This window comes from Mytilus trossulus, chromosome 1 (genome assembly GCF_036588685.1).
Source record: "Mytilus trossulus isolate FHL-02 chromosome 1, PNRI_Mtr1.1.1.hap1, whole genome shotgun sequence".
Lineage (NCBI taxonomy): Eukaryota > Metazoa > Mollusca > Bivalvia > Mytilida > Mytilidae > Mytilus > Mytilus trossulus.
In genome coordinates this window covers 109,037,784-109,055,892 of record NC_086373.1, presented here as the reverse complement: position 1 = coordinate 109,055,892, position 18,109 = coordinate 109,037,784, and the positions used below count along the sequence as shown (strand labels likewise).

The following is an 18,109-nucleotide window of genomic DNA, read 5'->3' as shown; positions in this document are numbered from 1 at the left end:
GGGGACAGGGGCCGCCCCTTTCTTTAAGAAAAAAATTTGGTTGGTTATAAAGGGAATCACTGAAGCGTGACGGGATCAGGCCCTCTCTTAGGCAGTTAGTGGGCCCCCACTTATGAAAATTTCTAGATCCGCCACTGATAAGTCTTAATATTCTTCAAACTCAAAGTTTTTTTTAACTTGTAACATAATGCTTTTGAAGAATTTTCCATTTCTGATTTCCAAGTCTGCTGAAATTAGTAAAAAATTCTTTGTTTAATGCTCAACTTCAACCATTTTGGATTAAAACTATAGTTACTCTGATTTAACCAAATATTTGAAAATCCGCATATTTATTCAAGATATTTTTTATTCAAATCAACCATTCGAAAGAAAATCCATGTAGCTATAAAGAATATTTGTCAATTTACTATCGGGACTGTTCACAATGTTAGACCAAAAAGATACCATACGGTGTTCTAGAATATTTCATGTTAAGGATATATTTGCTTGTCATGTCAAGTTTGGGATTTTTGTCAGATTTTCGAACTCCTCTGGATTTATCCATTTGAATGCCTTAAAAAAAATTGCCCATTGACACCCATTTTTCGTTTTATAAATCTTTTACACGTATAATTATAGGCCATTTGTAAAAGTCTTATAAAATCTTATTTATTTTTCAATTGTTTTTGAGAACTTTAACTGATCAATCATACAGCTATGATAAGTCAAGAGAGAACATTTTCCCGCCATAATACCAATGGTCATTATCTCGAAAACAAGCACATTGCCCCCTACATTTTTTTTCTTTTTTGATTCTTCAATTGATCCCCTATCAATATTTTCAAGTGTATTGGAAAGCTAGTTATGTTGAAACTGAGCAGCGGATTTCCTTAATAAAAAATGTGTAGTTTCTTGATAAATGTCATAAATACGTAAACTTTTATGATGAATATTTTGTCTGCAAGTATAATAAATAAATCCCAATTTCTTAACCTTAATATGGTATTTTTTTAAACGTTTATTAAAAATTGGGACACGCTACAAATCATTGTTTACAGATAATATTTGAATAGCACACGGAATATTATTGATCCGTGTTTAACCGGATATTATACACTTTATCCAATACGTCGCCATTTTAACGCAGAAGAAACCGGCACGCACGCACTTGTACAATTTGCTAGAATTTGAAAGCACAAGAAAAATATAATGGCTGACGGAGCAAAGTAAGTTTTATTAATGATTTTCTAAACGGTTGATTGTAAATTAAGAGGACTAATTGCTATGTCAACTCCCACAAACTGATTTGCTTTTCGAATATTTTTTTCGATGATCAAATTCACTTTGTCATTGTCTTTGTTCGATCGAAAAAAGCTAGAAACTTGTGAAAAAGTTGTTGTTTACTGTTTCAAATGGAAGAAAAGTAAAACGGTATGAATTGTTCATGACTTTTCTATCCAAAAGTAACTGTTATATAATTTTTTATAAAAAATATTTGATCATTATAATTTTTTTATCCCGGAAATTTATATTTGAAAAATGTAGTGTAAATTCATGTCAGAACATATATATTTCAAATTGAAATTGAAATTTATATTTATCATTTACATTTTTCTTAATTTCCTTGAAATAAATAAACCGAAAATAAGTTCTATTTATAGAAATTAAGTCATTCTGTTTATCCATTCTCTAAGCGTAACGTGTCATTGGTTGAGTTCATTCCATTATTTACATTCATGATATCAGGTTCAAAACTGCAATATCACTATGTATTATATAAAAAATAACCAAACCTAAATTTTGCCATTTCAAACAATTCAGCAGCACCTGAAACACTAAAATGGATAGGTAAAGCTATAATGTCAAAAGTTAATAATTACAATGTTCATTCAGATAACTGAGTCATAACTCTAAGGTCAATTATAAAAAGTTTAATTTTGAACTATGAAATGAATGGTGATGTTCAATTGTTTAAATTTCAGCCAGACAGCAACCCATCAAAATTTAGATAAAACGTGTTGAAATAAAAATTTACACATCACATGTTTTCAATGTTGTCAGTTTTAATCTTTTAAAAAACAAAGAGATCTTACACTGTCAACGTATATTTGTTCCACCTAACAGAAGCTCCAATGGAAACTTTATTATAAACAATGTCATAATACCTGTTCCTGTCGAACAAATATCCTATACCATATATTCTGTTAGGAACATTTACTGTAATATGTATTCCAGTGGAAATAATATTCCAGAATATTGTTTCCATTTGGAACTTATATTATGAAGGAACTTCTATTCCGTGACAACACAAATGTTTATGTACCAAAAAGATTTAAGAATTCAAATAAACTACAATGTGTACATGTAGATAATTTTTGATTTGTAGTGAGGACTTGCAAACTGCCATCCTTAAACGTAAAGACAGACCTAACAGGCTCCTTGTTGAAGAAGCTATCAATGAAGATAATTCAGTTGTCTCCCTTTCACAGGTACAGTATCTTTTACTTTATTACATTTTTTACATCATCAATAAATTAAAAAACTCAAATTTGAGTGAAAGTTTGTGATTTGGAATTTTGAAGGTTCATCATGTGTGCCTTATCCTTCGGGTCAAGTAAAGTCATACATTTTGGAGTTCTTGAACAAAATTTGGATAAGGCATTGTGTTAAATGTACCACTAATATTTGAATTGAAATTGGGTGAGTGAGAATAAAAAATATATCATTTTGTAAAGTTCAATTAATGTTCATATTGCAGTCTAAAAACAGATTTTTAAGAAGGAGATAGAGCTTTGTAAATGTTTTTAAGACGTTCCTCATACTTATGGCGTATGGGGTCTTCTCCTTTATTATGCCCTGTCAGCAGCAAAGGGGTAATTAACAGACCTCACGATAAACTTGAGCTAAAGCTTTTGGAAATTTTAATTACATGTAGATTATGTTGACATGTAGACATCATTTTTAAAGACCTGAAAGGGATTTTACAAGCCTAGCCTGCTGGGCCTGTGGTAAAGCGTGAAGACTATATTAAAGGTCATACATGTCTGTACATGCATCCCAATATTGGTTTCCTAATTATTTGATTTGAAAATTAACTTGTAATTTAAATTACAGGGAAAAATGGATGAGTTACAGTTATTCCGTGGTGACACAGTACTCCTTAAAGGAAAAAGACGAAGAGAAACTGTATGCATCGTCTTGTCTGATGACACATGTTCAGATGATAAAATCAGAATAAACAGATGTGTAAGGAACAATCTACGAGTGAGGATAGGAGACATAGTCAGGTTAGTTGATATGAATATTGGTCTATCACTAAGGATAGAAACTTACATTTGTAGTCAGATATAAAGGTTACAAAATTTTAGAAACAGTTTTACAAAAATATAGTAATATGATTAGGCCATGGGAAAATAATTCATGGTTTCCCCTAACCCGACCGGGTCACTGTTTTACCGCCGGGTCATTCAATTTTTTTGTGAAAAAAAAAAAAAAAAAAAAAAAAAAAATTTTTTTGCAGAGACATCTTAAAGTGTGTTGGAAGTATGCAAGTTTAAAGTTCCGCTGTAGAAACAATACATATAGATATAAAATTATGCATGGTTAAAAAAAAAAGAAAAAAGCCTGCCTGCCGGGTCTTTAAAATTTTCCCATGTTAGGGGAAACCAACAATTAATTTTCCATGGCCTTATGTTTTAGACCATTTTGGTGGTGGTATTTCTGAATAAGTGCCCATGAATAAACAAGGGAATTTAACTGATATACATTTTCCTTCTTCTTTGTATGTCCTGGATGACAAGTAAATGTTACACTATATTTGGCATTAGTTAGTTTGTTTTATGTATAATGTATTTGATATATATACATGTACACTGCAATGTCACATTATAAAAGACTGTCATTTGATTTGAATTTTATCTGGTCTATGTGTTATGTATATGTTTTCCAATTTGTAATGTTCATATTACATTTTCAGTATACAAGCTTGTCCAGATGTGAAGTATGGAAAGAGGATTCATGTTTTACCAATTGATGACACAATCGAAGGTTTAGCAGGGTAGGTAGTGTTGACAATATTTGTCTCCAATAATAGGGAGGCATTAAAAAAATTCAATTGTTTGTATTCAGTAACATTTCTGATAAACTTAAAATTCTAAACCACTTCATCTTCAGACTTTTCAATCTGTTAGTGGTTTACAAGTGCTATATATGCAGTGGAATTTACAAGTGCTATATATACACATGTTTCACAATTTAAAATCGTAAAGTTTTATTAATTTTTATGGGTATAAAACAAATTGTTAATGTGATGCATTCATAAAACACATTATATGTAGGATATTTGAAAAAGTTTTGGTTTAAACATGTTAAAGTGTCATTTATGTTGAAAAACTGAGTTTAGTTACCTTAACATGACCATTCTTGTCACTTCAGTCATTTAAACCATGGCATGATCACTGGATTAACTACCATGTATTTTTTCTGTAAATCTTTGATCATTTATCATTTCAGTTTAACAATAATGACTTAATGTTGCAATATATAATTTCATTTAATGAGCATTTAAATTTTGTCTTGTGTTAGACGTGTCCAATGTTTATAATTATTATTTTTGATAATTCAAAACAGGACTAACACCGGCTCAATAGAGTAAGAAACATGCATTGTATCAGCTGTTTTAACCCAGAGTCTCCTTCAATATGTTATCCATGTATGCAATCATTGCTACTTCATCCTTCAAAAAGATGGTTATTAAAAATGTTCTCAGTAGTGTCATTTCATTCAAAAATCATGATACATGTATTTCTTATACTTCATTCTGCTCACATGCTGCTGAAAATAGTTCTTTGGAAATCCATTTGAAATATATTTTACTTGAAGAAAACTGATTGTTGTTACAAATGTATATTAAAAACATATCTATACTACACTTGAACAAATTTTTCATGTGTATATGTTATTAGCTTGAATGATCCTTTCATTTTCATTAAAAAAATACAAAAAGACAAAATACAATATCCAAAGGTAGTAGATGCAGCAAACCGATAATAATGACAAGGAGGTACAGTGTAGAGAAAAGGTTTATTTATTTTAGATAAAGGATACATATTAAAGGTTCATCTTAAGTTTTCTTTATGCAAGATTTTGCAAAGCAGGCTATGTAAATATCTTTTATCAATGATTTTTAAACAAGAAGGTGTTTCTTAGCTGCAATCTTATCAAGGGACAATGGCTCCAAGATAAGATGTAACAGAAACAGCCTTGCAGATTTTGAGTTTGCACATATTTCTTACGTTCATTAAGTATTGCATAATCTCTATAAAAATTATTCCCCATGAAAGAATAGTACTTTGAAGCTACTTACTATAAGTCCACTACACTTAAAAAATGTACCATAATGTCATCACTGACTTCAATTATATATGTGTGTCAAGGTTACGATTATAGTGTTCAGTAACATTCATCATTCAAACCTTGAAAAACAGTTATGACCAAACAATTTAGTGTAAACAATATTTTTATTGTGAATAATACAAGTATATTTTATAAACATATATGGACCATAATTTGCTATTGGGCTCCGTTTCCTATAACTATAGAAAAGTGATAAAATGTGAATTACTGTAAGAAAAGTTGCAACTACATCTAAAGATGCCATTATTTTTATCAACATACAAGTGTATGCTACTCTTCCCTAGAATTTTTTTCCAAATATACGAATTTCAAAGATTCTACAACCGTATTTTTGTGTCGTTTCTCGCGTTACTTCTTGCTTCTGAAGAGCATAACGCTGACTGATTTATAGATAATCGTCACCGGCAAATTCGTAACTTTTGCTTTCAAATAACAAAGAACATCGACCAATAAGAATAGTGAGAAGAAAATGCAGAGAACTATAAGTATTTATGTAGCAGATGTAAGAACAGTGGCGTGATTTTTGTGTCCGATTTCGTAACGCAATTTTTAGATGATGTAATCTGCTTTGTTTTAATAGAATTCTTAAAAACAATATGCAAATATGAACTCTCGCGAGATGTTCAAACAGGTAAATCCGAGATGATTTACATTCTTGTTTTGATCTTCGTAGTAATTAAGTAAGAAAATTACGTTATCGTTATGCGTTACATTTCACACGAAACAGAAGTCCAGTTATTTATTAAAATTGTTTTTGTCCTTAAGTTCTAATCATTTCCGGTCATACGTGAAACATGTGACTAACATGTGATAACGCCATTACGGCCGGATGTACGAAATACTAGGTCTAAACATTGTTTTTGTTTCCAACGGGATGTTAGCAAACATAATCTGTAGACTTGTTTCATCTTGTTTTAAAGAGGAAAATACAATTGTCATAGAGATTGCGCCGGTGGTTTGTTATTTTTCCTATGTGCATAATGTTACATACCTTCCTGTGTGAAAATAAATGCCCAATGACTTGACAAAATCGATTTCATATTTGACAGACGTTAGAACACACTTCGTTTCCCGATAATGACGTGAAGAGTCCTTGGAAAAATCAATCGAAATTACGTCTCTTATCATTGTACCAATGCTGGTTGGATTGATTTAACTTCAGCGGTAAATATTACTGGATATTTTAGGTGAATAAATATAATTTAATAAAAAATACATGTTAATATACCGTTACACTTGGAATGTACAAAGTTGGAATCTTTGTCACAGTTTTTAATTAATATTTTTTATTCATGTTCTGCAAACACTTACCAGAAACGCAATAAACTTGTCAAAGGAGAAGTAAACTTTTACCATGCATGACTTGAAAGGAAGTACTTTATTGGTTTTAGCCCACTAAAGTAGGTTAAAATGTGGAAACCATGTAGATGGTGTACAGGTCACAAGTATCACATTGTGCCTATTTTAAAGATTTTAATTCCAAGTTAAAAGTTTTTTTCTTTATTGGATTTAAAGAATGTTACATTGCCAATGATTTGGAATAAATTGTATATAACTGGAATATCAAAACCAAATATAAATACATTTTTTTGGCTTAAACATCAAGATACAACGATTATGGTATCCTGTATCAATGAAGAAAATATGGAAAATTCTGAATAAATTGTACTAATTGTTTTCAAAACAAGCACATATTTAGGAGTTTTATAGTTCTGTTACATTTAAGATGGATTTTAAGAAAAAGTATACTGTTCAGATTATTTTAAGCAGATTTTGCAATAAAATAAAAGTAAAAAAATGCTTTCGGTTTCTTATGGTTTCCTGTCAGGTTTAAACAAAACTTTAATATAACATTGAAAATAGATTTTAAATATTAACATGAAGCAAGTAACACTAGTAATGGTGTTTATTTATGCCTTTTGAATTATATTGTGCAAAATAAAGAAAATAAAGATTGGTTTCCTGTTTGGTTTCATGTCACGTAAACGGTGAATCAAAATGTATTAATTTTTTCTCGAAAAACTCAATTGTTCCATTCATACTATTCTAACACCAACACAACCCACAAAATAAAAGTTTAAATTTTAGAACTTATAAAAAAGGATACAAAAAGAAACCAAAGGCCGAATACCAAATTATGGTCTATATATACAATATTAGGATTCAGAAACAAGCAACACATGCTTATATAAATCAAACAACTACAGCATGCTTTGTAAACATCTGTATTGATATGAATTGCTATTTACTGAGTGATGTTTACACATATTGTGCATGAAGTACTGTATATCTACTAACAGTAGATACAGTTTGTTTCCAGTCATAAAATCATCCATAGAGTTAGAAAATGATGGCATGCGGATGGTTTATATTCAGTCTGGCTACAACATTCATGAATCTTAATTTAACTGGTTAGCTCATCAGAAGTTGGATTAAAAGGTATTTTTTCTTATACTTTGTGTGCAGGTATCAAACCTTTGATGCTAAAAATCTGAATAATAATGGGTTGTCATATTTTGCTTCAAGTGTATCTACAATCTCTGTTATAAAACTAGTTCATTGTGAAATTCTTTTATTACAGAAACATCTTTGAAGTATTTCTTAAGCCATATTTTTTGGAAGCCTACAGACCCATTAAGAAAGGAGATATTTTCATAGTACGAGGTGGTATGCGTGCTGTAGAGTTCAAAGTGATAGAAACAGATCCAAGTCCATACTGTATTGTGGCACCAGATACTGTTATACACTGTGAAGGGGATCCAGTCAAAAGAGAGGTTAGTTTGTTAATATTAACTGTGTATTCAAGATTGGTTGGGGAATTGGGAAGTTGGACATGCATTACATTTTAGACTTTTTTCATCAGGATATTTATTTGGAAAAGAAAAGTTATGACAAGAGAAACAAGCTTTCAGTTCTCTTAGAGCTACTAAATGCTTTGATTTGAGAAGATAGATATGATAGAAATAAATCAAGAAACATATTTGACAATCTTTGACAAGGGGGGTGAGAATGTTTAAAAATCAGTAAGGATACTGTTACTTTTTATACCAAGTTTTTATGCCCCACCTACGATAGTAGAGGGGCATTATGTTTTCTGGTCTGTGCGTTCGTTCGTCTGTCTGTCCGTTCGTTTGTCTGTCTGTCCAGCTTCAGGTTAAAGTTTTTGGTCAAGGTAGTTTTTGATGAAGTTGAAGTCCAATTAACTTGAAACTTAATACACATGTTCCTTATGGTATGATCTTTCTAATTTTAAAGCCAAATTAAACTTTTGACCCCAATTGCATGGTCCACTGAACATAGAAAATTAAAGTGAATGTTTCAGGTTAAAGTTTTTGGTCAAGGTAGTTTTTGATGAAGTTGAAGTCCAATCAACTTGAAACTTAGTACACATGTTCCCTATGAAATGATCTTTCTAATTTTAATGCCTAATTATATTTTTTATCCAATTTCACAGTCCATTGAACATGGAAAATTATAGTGCGAGTGGGGCATCTGTGTACATGTACTTTGGACACAGTCTTGTTTATTTATGTTAAAAAATGTTTCTAAAAAACAAAAGAACATGTAAAATAGAGTAAATATTTGTATAGGAAGAAGAGGAGGCCCTGAATGAGGTTGGCTATGATGACATTGGTGGAGTTAGAAAACAGTTGGCACAGATTAAAGAAATGGTAGAACTACCTCTAAGACATCCACAACTGTTTAAAGCTATTGGTGTTAAGGTTGGTTCAATTCTTTAGTCTATAATATATCCAAATACATATGGATTTAGCTATCCCCAAACAATAAGGTATACTATTTCAGCAAGAGGACTCCATTTGAAACTCCAATACATACAAATGAACTAAAATAAAAGAAAAAAACACACAAAACTCAGCAAGAGAACCCAATTTTAAACTCCAATACATACAAATGAACTTAAATAAAAGTAAAAAACACACAAAACTCAGCAATATACAATTTTAAACTCAATACATATAAATAAACTTAAATTAAAAAAAAACACAACACAAGACTAACAATGGCTAGAGTTTCCTTACTAGAACATGTGAAAAAAATAGGGGTTAAACATCTCGACCCTCCCCTATCAACTCTAGCCATTGTGGAATAAACAAACACAGTGCACAGTAAAACTTAATTTTAGATAAAATTTGAATACGATACAAGAATAGGTTACAGAAGAAACTATAAAGCAAAATCACAAAGATCACCATGTTATGCAAGATTGTTGTTGAAGGAGACAGAAAATCAACATATCAACCTAGTTGTAAGGTTTAAACAGATAAAAAAAAAATCAAATTGAAAATAAAAGATTTGTTGCTATCGCTTTTGAAATTATACAGGTTTTTTTTAACACATTTATTTTGTTTATAAGACTATTGCAATATGAAGTTCAAAAATATTTTTGTATTTTAGCCACCACGTGGAATTTTGTTGTATGGTCCTCCTGGAACTGGTAAAACTTTGATAGCCAGAGCTGTTGCTAATGAGACTGGAGCTTTCTTTTTCCTAATCAATGGTAGGTATTAAAAACATTCTTAAGTTGCTAACATCGACCTCAGTTGGTCTCTATTGGATAATTGTCTCATAGGCCACATCTGACTTTTATCTTGACAAAACTATTGATTTTTCATTTATTGTTTCAAGTATTGAAGTCAGGAGCTATGAATCTAGTCTGTGATGTATAAAGAAAAAAAAACTATACACATGTATACAGTTTCCCACTAACAAAATGAGATACAAAAAATGTTTTTTGTAGATATTCATTACTTATTGAAAAAAAACATTAAATAAAAAAATGAAATTAAAATATGAAATATATGCATAACAAGATAACAATGTAAAAACAGGCTTTTACCCCTGTCTCGTGAAAGCAGAGATGTAAATAGTATGTGGATAATTATATGTTTGAATATATTACTTTTAAGGTCCTGAAATCATGAGTAAATTGGCTGGTGAATCAGAGAGTAACTTGAGGAAAGCCTTTGAAGAAGCGGAGAAAAATTCTCCAGCTATTATCTTCATTGATGAATTAGATGCTATTGCACCAAAAAGAGAAAAGGTATGTTTGTATTAATTTTTGTTGGGTTAATTCAATCTAGCTTTTGATACATTTAGGCATCAGCTTTGCAAGGAAAATCATTCTTTATCTATTTTATTAGTCTTCTGTAATCAGAAACCACTAGTAATTAAACTTTGTCAGGTGTTTAACAGAAGTGTGCACACACTAGTTGGATTTGATCCCCACCCGAGTATAACCAAACACTTGAAATTGGGTTTTGCTGCATAGTACATTCATGTTCTGGTTCAGAATAGAAGGATGACATGTTTTCTTGGGTACCATTTCTTATTATGCTTAATATTGACTCAAGTGGATAAGTCTTCAAGTGCAATGCAGGATATTCTGTGAGTTAATTATTATTCATTGGATCCCAATTTTTGGTGGTTAACTGGATACTGGTGAATGTTCAACGATTAACAAATTTTCTAACGCTCTGTAAGCAGAGATTAGAAAATCAAAGAAATTAAATATCCACAAAAATGCAAGTTTTCCTTAATCCATAAAAATTGATACCTAGGAAATTAAATGAATCCACAGTACTCCTTTCTCAAGTATGCATCATATTTTGCCTTTTGAACATTTAGCTGTCATTAATCAATCAATCAATCAATTAAATCATAGTATATTAACATGAATATCATTTATTTCATTGTTAGACACATGGTGAAGTTGAGAGAAGAATAGTGTCCCAGTTGTTGACCCTTATGGACGGTTTGAAGCAAAGAGCCCATGTGATTGTAATGGCAGCAACCAACAGGCCCAACAGTATTGATGGTGCACTCAGAAGATTTGGTAAGATGATACACATATTCAAACATTAAGTTGACTAGTAGTTTTAAATTTGTTAAGGAGAAGCATTCAATGTTAAAAAGGAAATGAAACATTGACTTTCATTGAATTAAACATTTACAGACAAAAAAAAATATACTGTTAATTTTTGCAGATTTATTGACACTATGTATATTAAATGACATAGCAGAAACCATTTCATCTCATCCCAAAAACACATTTCCTTGTAGGTCGTTTTGATAGAGAGGTAGATATTGGAATACCTGATGCCACTGGAAGATTAGAAATTCTTAGAATTCATACAAAGAACATGAAATTAGCTGATGATGTAGATTTAGAACAGGTAGCATCAGAAACACATGGACATGTAGGAGCTGATTTAGCTGCCTTGTGTTCAGAAGCTGCTCTTCAACAAATCCGAGAGAAGATGGATCTTATTGATCTGGAGGATGAATCTATTGACGCTGAAGTATTGGATGCTTTGGCTGTGACAATGGATGATTTCAGGGTAACTATACCTTTAAAGTCTAATTTTTATTCGTAAACTTTTGCTGTTAAATTAATTTATTTTGTACTATTTTTTTTAGGAAAAAATACAATAAATATTGAAAAAACCTGAAACTCAAAAATGAGGGAATATTTTATTTTTTATTCATCTGTCTATTCTGTATGTTTCCTGTTTCTTACAATTGTTGACATTTTATAGAATATGATTAATGAATAAAATAAGTTGTTGGTTATATATAGTTCTGAAACATATATAAAATTATCTATTTCTTCAGTGGGCTCTAAGCAAGAGTAATCCAAGTGCTCTAAGAGAAACATCAGTTGAAGTACCAAATGTTAGCTGGGAGGATGTTGGTGGTCTAGAAAACGTTAAGAAAGAATTACAGGAACTTGTACAGGTATGTTATAAATGTAATCAATCTCCTGTCCAACAGGTTTTTTTTGCCTTCCAGCTTAAAAAATATTGTATGGAAAACATTGCAAATTTCTGTTAACAAAACAAGAAAATCAAGACTTGTCCGATTTTATGAAATATAGATTTTTGATTTCAATGAAAACTGTGATTTATGATGAATTAAATCTTAGAATCTTTTTGCTAAAGATTTTATATGATCATCAAATTCATGGAAAGGTAGATGTGATTTGGCTTTGTACAGTGAACAAAAATTAAAAAAGAAATATAAATTGAAATTTAAATACATTAAATTTTCATAAGTTTGACAATCATCCTACCTGATCAAGGCTTATTTCAAAGAAGAGAATATTTATATCCCCACTACAAAAAAGGGGGGTATACTGTTTTACCTCTGTCTGTCCTTCCGACAGTCAGTCCGTTACATTTTTCTTAGGAACTACAATACAAGGATTTCTGAAATTTGGTTTCAGGTTTATCTAAGTCAGCTATACCGTGTGATGCGTTTTCAGATTGATCACTTGACAACTTCCTGTTTACCGAACACTTGTATGATTTTACACATGATAGCCAAGTTGAAAATTTTCGTCACATTTTTCTCAGGAACTAAAATACAAGGATTTCTGAAATTAGGTTTCAGGATTTATATAAGTCAGCTATACCGTGTGATGTGTTTTCAGATTCATCACTTGACAACTTCCTGTTTACCGAACACTTGCATATTTTTACACTATTATTTTAATATTATCCACTTGCAGCGGGGGTATCATCAGTAAGCAGTAGCTCGCAGTTTCACTTGTTTTTTTTAATCTAGTTCCCTGAATTGTTTTAATCTAATTCCCTGTAATTTTTATCTGTCAAATATACTCTTTTTTCATGTTTGTAATACAATGAGTAAGTTCCTTGATATTAATCTTTGTCCTAAATTAATATCATTGTAACATTTATAAATTGAATTATATTTATAGTATCCAGTTGAACATCCAGAAAAGTTTTTGAAGTTTGGTATGACCCCATCAAAAGGAGTATTGTTTTATGGACCTCCAGGTTGTGGTAAAACTTTACTAGCCAAAGCTATCGCTAATGAATGTCAGGCTAACTTCATCTCTATCAAAGGACCAGAATTATTAACCATGTGGTTTGGAGAATCGGAAGCTAATGTCAGAGAAATATTTGATAAGGTAAGAAGACATGAAATAATTAAACTTGTAATAAAACTATTACAGACAGTTACAACATTCATGCTTCAATATGTGTCTGCATTGTTTACTATACACACACTAGAAGTACTATTGAATAGGCAGTATTAATATTTGGGATACACTCGGATATACAGCTACTGATTGGTGAAATCTTGTGATGCTTACAATATGTTTCTATATAATTTGATTACTCATACTACAAAAAAAGTGTACATTAGAAATGATTTGTACCAGGACTGTATGTATTACATTTCATGTCATGAGAAAGAAAAATAACACAAGCTTCAATAAATAGGTTGTCAATCTCAACACACATTTTATGACATGCTGTTTAGATATATGTCACTTTCAGCAACAATATGTAAGAGTATGTCATTGAGTGTTTGCATAAACTAGTAATAAAACATGCAATGATACATTTTATTATTGAGTGTTTAATAAATGCCTTGTTTAATTACCACATGTCAGGCTCGACAGGCAGCACCATGTGTCCTGTTCTTTGATGAGTTAGACTCCATAGCTAAATCTCGAGGAGGCAATGCAGGAGATGGAGGTATGTAGCTTGGCTGTATTAGCCCTGCTGTATGTCCTTGCTTCGATGCATCCTGTATGTAAAGTTGCTTGCCAGAGGATGATGACTGTTATAATTACTACATTGTCAGTTGTTGACAATCTTTTATGATTTAATCAATCTAAAAGGTTCTGCAAACGCAAATTCAGACCAATTCTTTAGAAAGTCATGGGTTTTATCCACATATTTCTTATTTTATTTGGGGGGGGATGGGGTTTCCTCATGGAATTAACCCCTTTGACAGTTTTAAAATTACCATTCGCATATTTATTCATTCTCTAAAGGTATTGCAGTTTTTGTCAAATATAAAGAAAATCAAAAGACCAGTTCTGATTCAGTCATTATCCTCTTACTGTATATTAATGTTGGATCAAAACTGACTAACAGAGGGTATAATGTTATAATTTGATTGGAATTCAGGCAAGATCAGCGGCTCCTTGTGTTTTGTTCTTTGATGAATTAGACTCCATAGCTAAGGCTCGAGGTGGAAACAGTGGTGATGGAGGTAAGTTCCTGTAAAGCAGCACTGAATTGTCTCCCCTGGCACCAGCAGTTATCTCCCCTACTCTGTTATAATCACAGTGGAAATTTAGATCAAGAAATATTATTTGTGTATGTTATTGTACTACAATTGTTATGTTCATTACTTCATACTTTACATAAGGCCATACCAAATGATATTCCTATTCACCAAAACTAGGTAAAGTAGAATTATCCAACAGAAAAAAATCTTCAAAATGAACAGAGAAATGTTTGACCTATATTTCAGTGGAAACTCAGGTTTATAATTCAAAAAGAAAAAATTGTCAAATAAAAACCAATCCTTGCATTTAACCCTTTTATAGGTCATTTACTTAAATAAAAACAGTCCAGGTTTGTGCCTTTGTATGTTTGGACTTGACACCATCTTCTCTAGTTTTCTATAAAAGAATAATCCATTCAAACAAATTATTTACTGACTTTGATACTGCTTTTTCATAACATATATTTCAAATGTTTAACCACAAATATTTACTTTCATGTACACTAATACATAGCATGTTTACTGAACATTCATGAAATTCATGTTACTGCATATTAATATGAAGCCTATTTTGCCTGCTTCTGGAAAATATAGTAACCAAATATAAATGAGATTATCTTTAACACTGATCAGGTGCTAAAACTGAATTGTGGATTTGAAGAATGTTGATTTATTTTTCCCTGTTGATTATAGGTGGAGCTGCAGACAGAGTTATTAATCAGCTTTTGACAGAAATGGATGGTATGAGTGCAAAGAAAAATGTCTTTATTATTGGTGCAACTAACAGGTAAATAGACTTAATGAACAAAAACCACACGTTGTTTTATGTTGGGCTTAGTTTTGATTAATTCATAAAAGGAGCTGACTTTTGTTGGGTTTGGCACTTCCTTTTTGACTCATTTTGTTAGAATATGGGTCTCTCATAAAGAAAAGTCTAAATTAGTTCATCATCTGTCTGTCATTTTGGAAAGCATCATATGTATTATAATACAGCTCATTTATTTAAGGAGTGTTTCAAAAACTAGAACTCCTATTAATTGGATTTTGTTTGGTTTTACCTCTTCTTTTTACTCTCTTTCTAACCTTTAAACATGCAGTTGATTAGACCAATACTTAATATAAAGATACATAATATAGTTATTATTGAAAAATGGCATTTATTATCCAATTTTATTTGATGGCAACAAAAAGAAAAAATAGATATTATAGAGAGTTGATGTGTGAATGAAGTTAGATGAGAAAAATAAAATCCTAGATAAATACTTCAAAAATAATTTACCTGAAAAAAAAATTCTCAAATTTATGGATTTTTCTTTCTTCAGACCAGACATCATAGATCCTGCCATACTCCGACCTGGACGTCTTGACCAGCTGATCTATATTCCCTTACCAGATCTTAAATCAAGAATTCAGATTCTTAAAGCAAACTTGAGAAAGTCACCAATTTCTAGGGTAAATACATAAAGTTAATACATAGGCTATATAGTCAGTAGTTGTACTCTAGAATACTTACAGTTCATAATATTACTCTTCTTTGATTATTTATTGTTGTTTAATGTTCCAAGCAATAACATTTATATGATTGAAAAGCTAAATTAGTTGTCAATCAAAAATGTAGTTTGTATAAATTTTAATGTAAAAAGTATGCAAATCAGTGATCCCTTGATTTTTTTTTACTGGTACGATATGCCTAGATAGTTGTTGATTTGTATAAGATTAAGAGACTTTAAATCCTTTTGCTTATATATGGTGATTTTTTTTTTCAGGATATTGATTTAGACTACTTAGCAAAGGTAACAGAAGGTTTCAGTGGTGCTGATTTAACAGAAATTTGTCAGAGAGCATGTAAATTAGCCATCAGACAGTGCATTGAAGCTGAAATCAGAAACGAGAGAGAGAGACAAGCTAATCCTGATGCAGATATGGTAAGTTAGTGACAATAGATAAGGGCAGCATTTCAGCTCGACTGCTCTTGAAATTGATTTTAAGTGGTAAATAACGAAATATCCAATTTTAATTACTGTCTTACAAGAATTATAAGTATTAATTGAAAGTCTGAAGTGAAAAGAAGTGAAGCCAATAAAATTGAGTATTATATAAATAAAATGTGGTATGATTGCTGATCAGACAGCCCTCCACCAGAGACAAATGATGTAGAAGATTAGAAACTAAACGTCATTGTACAGCCTTCAAGATTGAGCAAACACCTACTGCATAGCAAGTAATATTGTTTTTTTTATCTCATTGAATAGTGTTGCTAGCTGTTAGTTGGTGTAGTATTTTCTGTTAAACTTTCTGAAAACTAAGTGAGCACATTATAAAACTTATTTAATTTGGAATAAATCTTCCTTTCTAGGAAACAGAAGATTATGATCCAGTTCCAGAAATTACAAGAGCTCATTTTGAAGAGGCCATGAAATTTGCAAGAAGATCTGTTAGTGATAATGATATCAGAAAATATGAAATGTTTGCCCAGACACTTCAACAGAGTCGAGGATTCGGTGGCAATTTCAGGTAGGATTGTAAAGGTTCAAAAGACCATTTAGGTATCATTTACTAGAATATGGGGATGACCTATACCAGAATGATTGCCATATATCATAAGAACAATGTTTTATTAATGTTATTCATCGTTGAAAGTTGTAGATATATATGATATAAAGTGAGCTGTAGAGTTATACTTTACATTCAGAAATTATTGTTTCAATGATCAGAAGGTGTGTTTGCATTATTTCGATACCCACCCATTAGCATTATTTGTATAAATAAAAACTTGCAGTAATTTCTGAATTTACAGTAATTGGTTGTTTTGGTAGGTTGTACTTCTCAAAAGTGGGAAAATTCTAAAATTACAATTAAAAATGGCCAATTTTGTCTTCGATATACAGTTTAGAAACTTGAGTTTGTTAGAAACTGGTGCAAAGTTCTCCATAGAATATTTTTGGCTCGAAGACCAGTTTTGTGGAGAAAAGGAGGATTACAAAAAATCATTAAACTTGAGCTCTCCTTATGGAACACTGTTTATGATTGTCCATAAATGATTTAATTGAATTTATATTACAGCTTCCCTGGAAGTGGAGGATCAAGTCAGCCAAACCAAGGTGGATCAGGGGGAGGTAACTTCCAGGACGATGGTGATGATGACCTATACAGTTAAACGTTGTTAGACATTTCATGTTACATAATTTATTCTCAAAGTTGTTAATATTTTGGTGACAAAACAATAGAAACCATTTATCATTCATTCTGTGGAGAAACATGTCATCCTAAAACATTTATCCTGCTAAGAATGCACAATATTTTTAGTTGTTTTCTGTTTTAAGTTTTTGTAAATTTAAAAGTTAATATATGCTTTAGTTATATACTGAGAACTGGTCAAAGTGAATGTCAGGTTGCATGAAAGATATGAATGGGAATCATAAAAACAAAGAATTGGTGCAGAACATAATATTTGTAATGTGCATTTGTCGTTTTTTCATGAACAAATTCATTGTGAAAATATATTTATGTCTGAATATTTTTGTGAAATATAGAAAGCCAAGTACATGTCAGTTATCTTATATATTTTGACATAACTGAAGCAGGGTGAAGAACTGTGTCAATTGTCATCACCAGAAGAGGTTTTTTTCTAAATAAAAATACAACATCA

The 18,109-nt window shown here is 31.0% G+C and overlaps 1 protein-coding gene across 2 annotated transcripts; it reads left to right on the top strand.

Annotated features, from left to right (window-relative positions):
* Positions 1-1,056: 1,056 nt before the first annotated feature.
* On the top strand, positions 1,057-18,109 carry LOC134697084 (transitional endoplasmic reticulum ATPase). Of its 2 annotated transcripts, none has more exons than XM_063559119.1 (18): positions 1,057-1,205; positions 2,366-2,468; positions 3,094-3,266; positions 3,956-4,036; positions 7,976-8,168; positions 8,985-9,116; positions 9,811-9,913; positions 10,323-10,456; positions 11,113-11,248; positions 11,476-11,753; positions 12,028-12,150; positions 13,133-13,345; positions 14,358-14,442; positions 15,154-15,247; positions 15,783-15,912; positions 16,227-16,385; positions 16,817-16,974; positions 17,524-18,109. In XM_063559119.1, the coding sequence occupies exons 1-18, from the start codon at positions 1,189-1,191 to the stop codon at positions 17,615-17,617; spliced, it is 2,406 nt and encodes an 801-aa protein (XP_063415189.1). In that variant the 5' UTR covers positions 1,057-1,188; the 3' UTR covers positions 17,618-18,109. The 2 variants fall into 2 exon arrangements, with proteins under 2 accessions (XP_063415189.1, XP_063415197.1); XM_063559127.1 differs by lacking the exon at positions 14,358-14,442 and adding an exon at positions 13,835-13,919.

Excerpts from the sequence above, each read along its gene's own strand:
- LOC134697084 (XM_063559119.1), top strand. Across the intron at positions 10,457-11,112 it reads TTGCACCAAAAAGAGAAAAG|ACACATGGTGAAGTTGAGAG; the intron begins GTATGTTTGTAT and ends TTTCATTGTTAG. Across the intron at positions 11,754-12,027 it reads TGACAATGGATGATTTCAGG|TGGGCTCTAAGCAAGAGTAA; the intron begins GTAACTATACCT and ends CTATTTCTTCAG.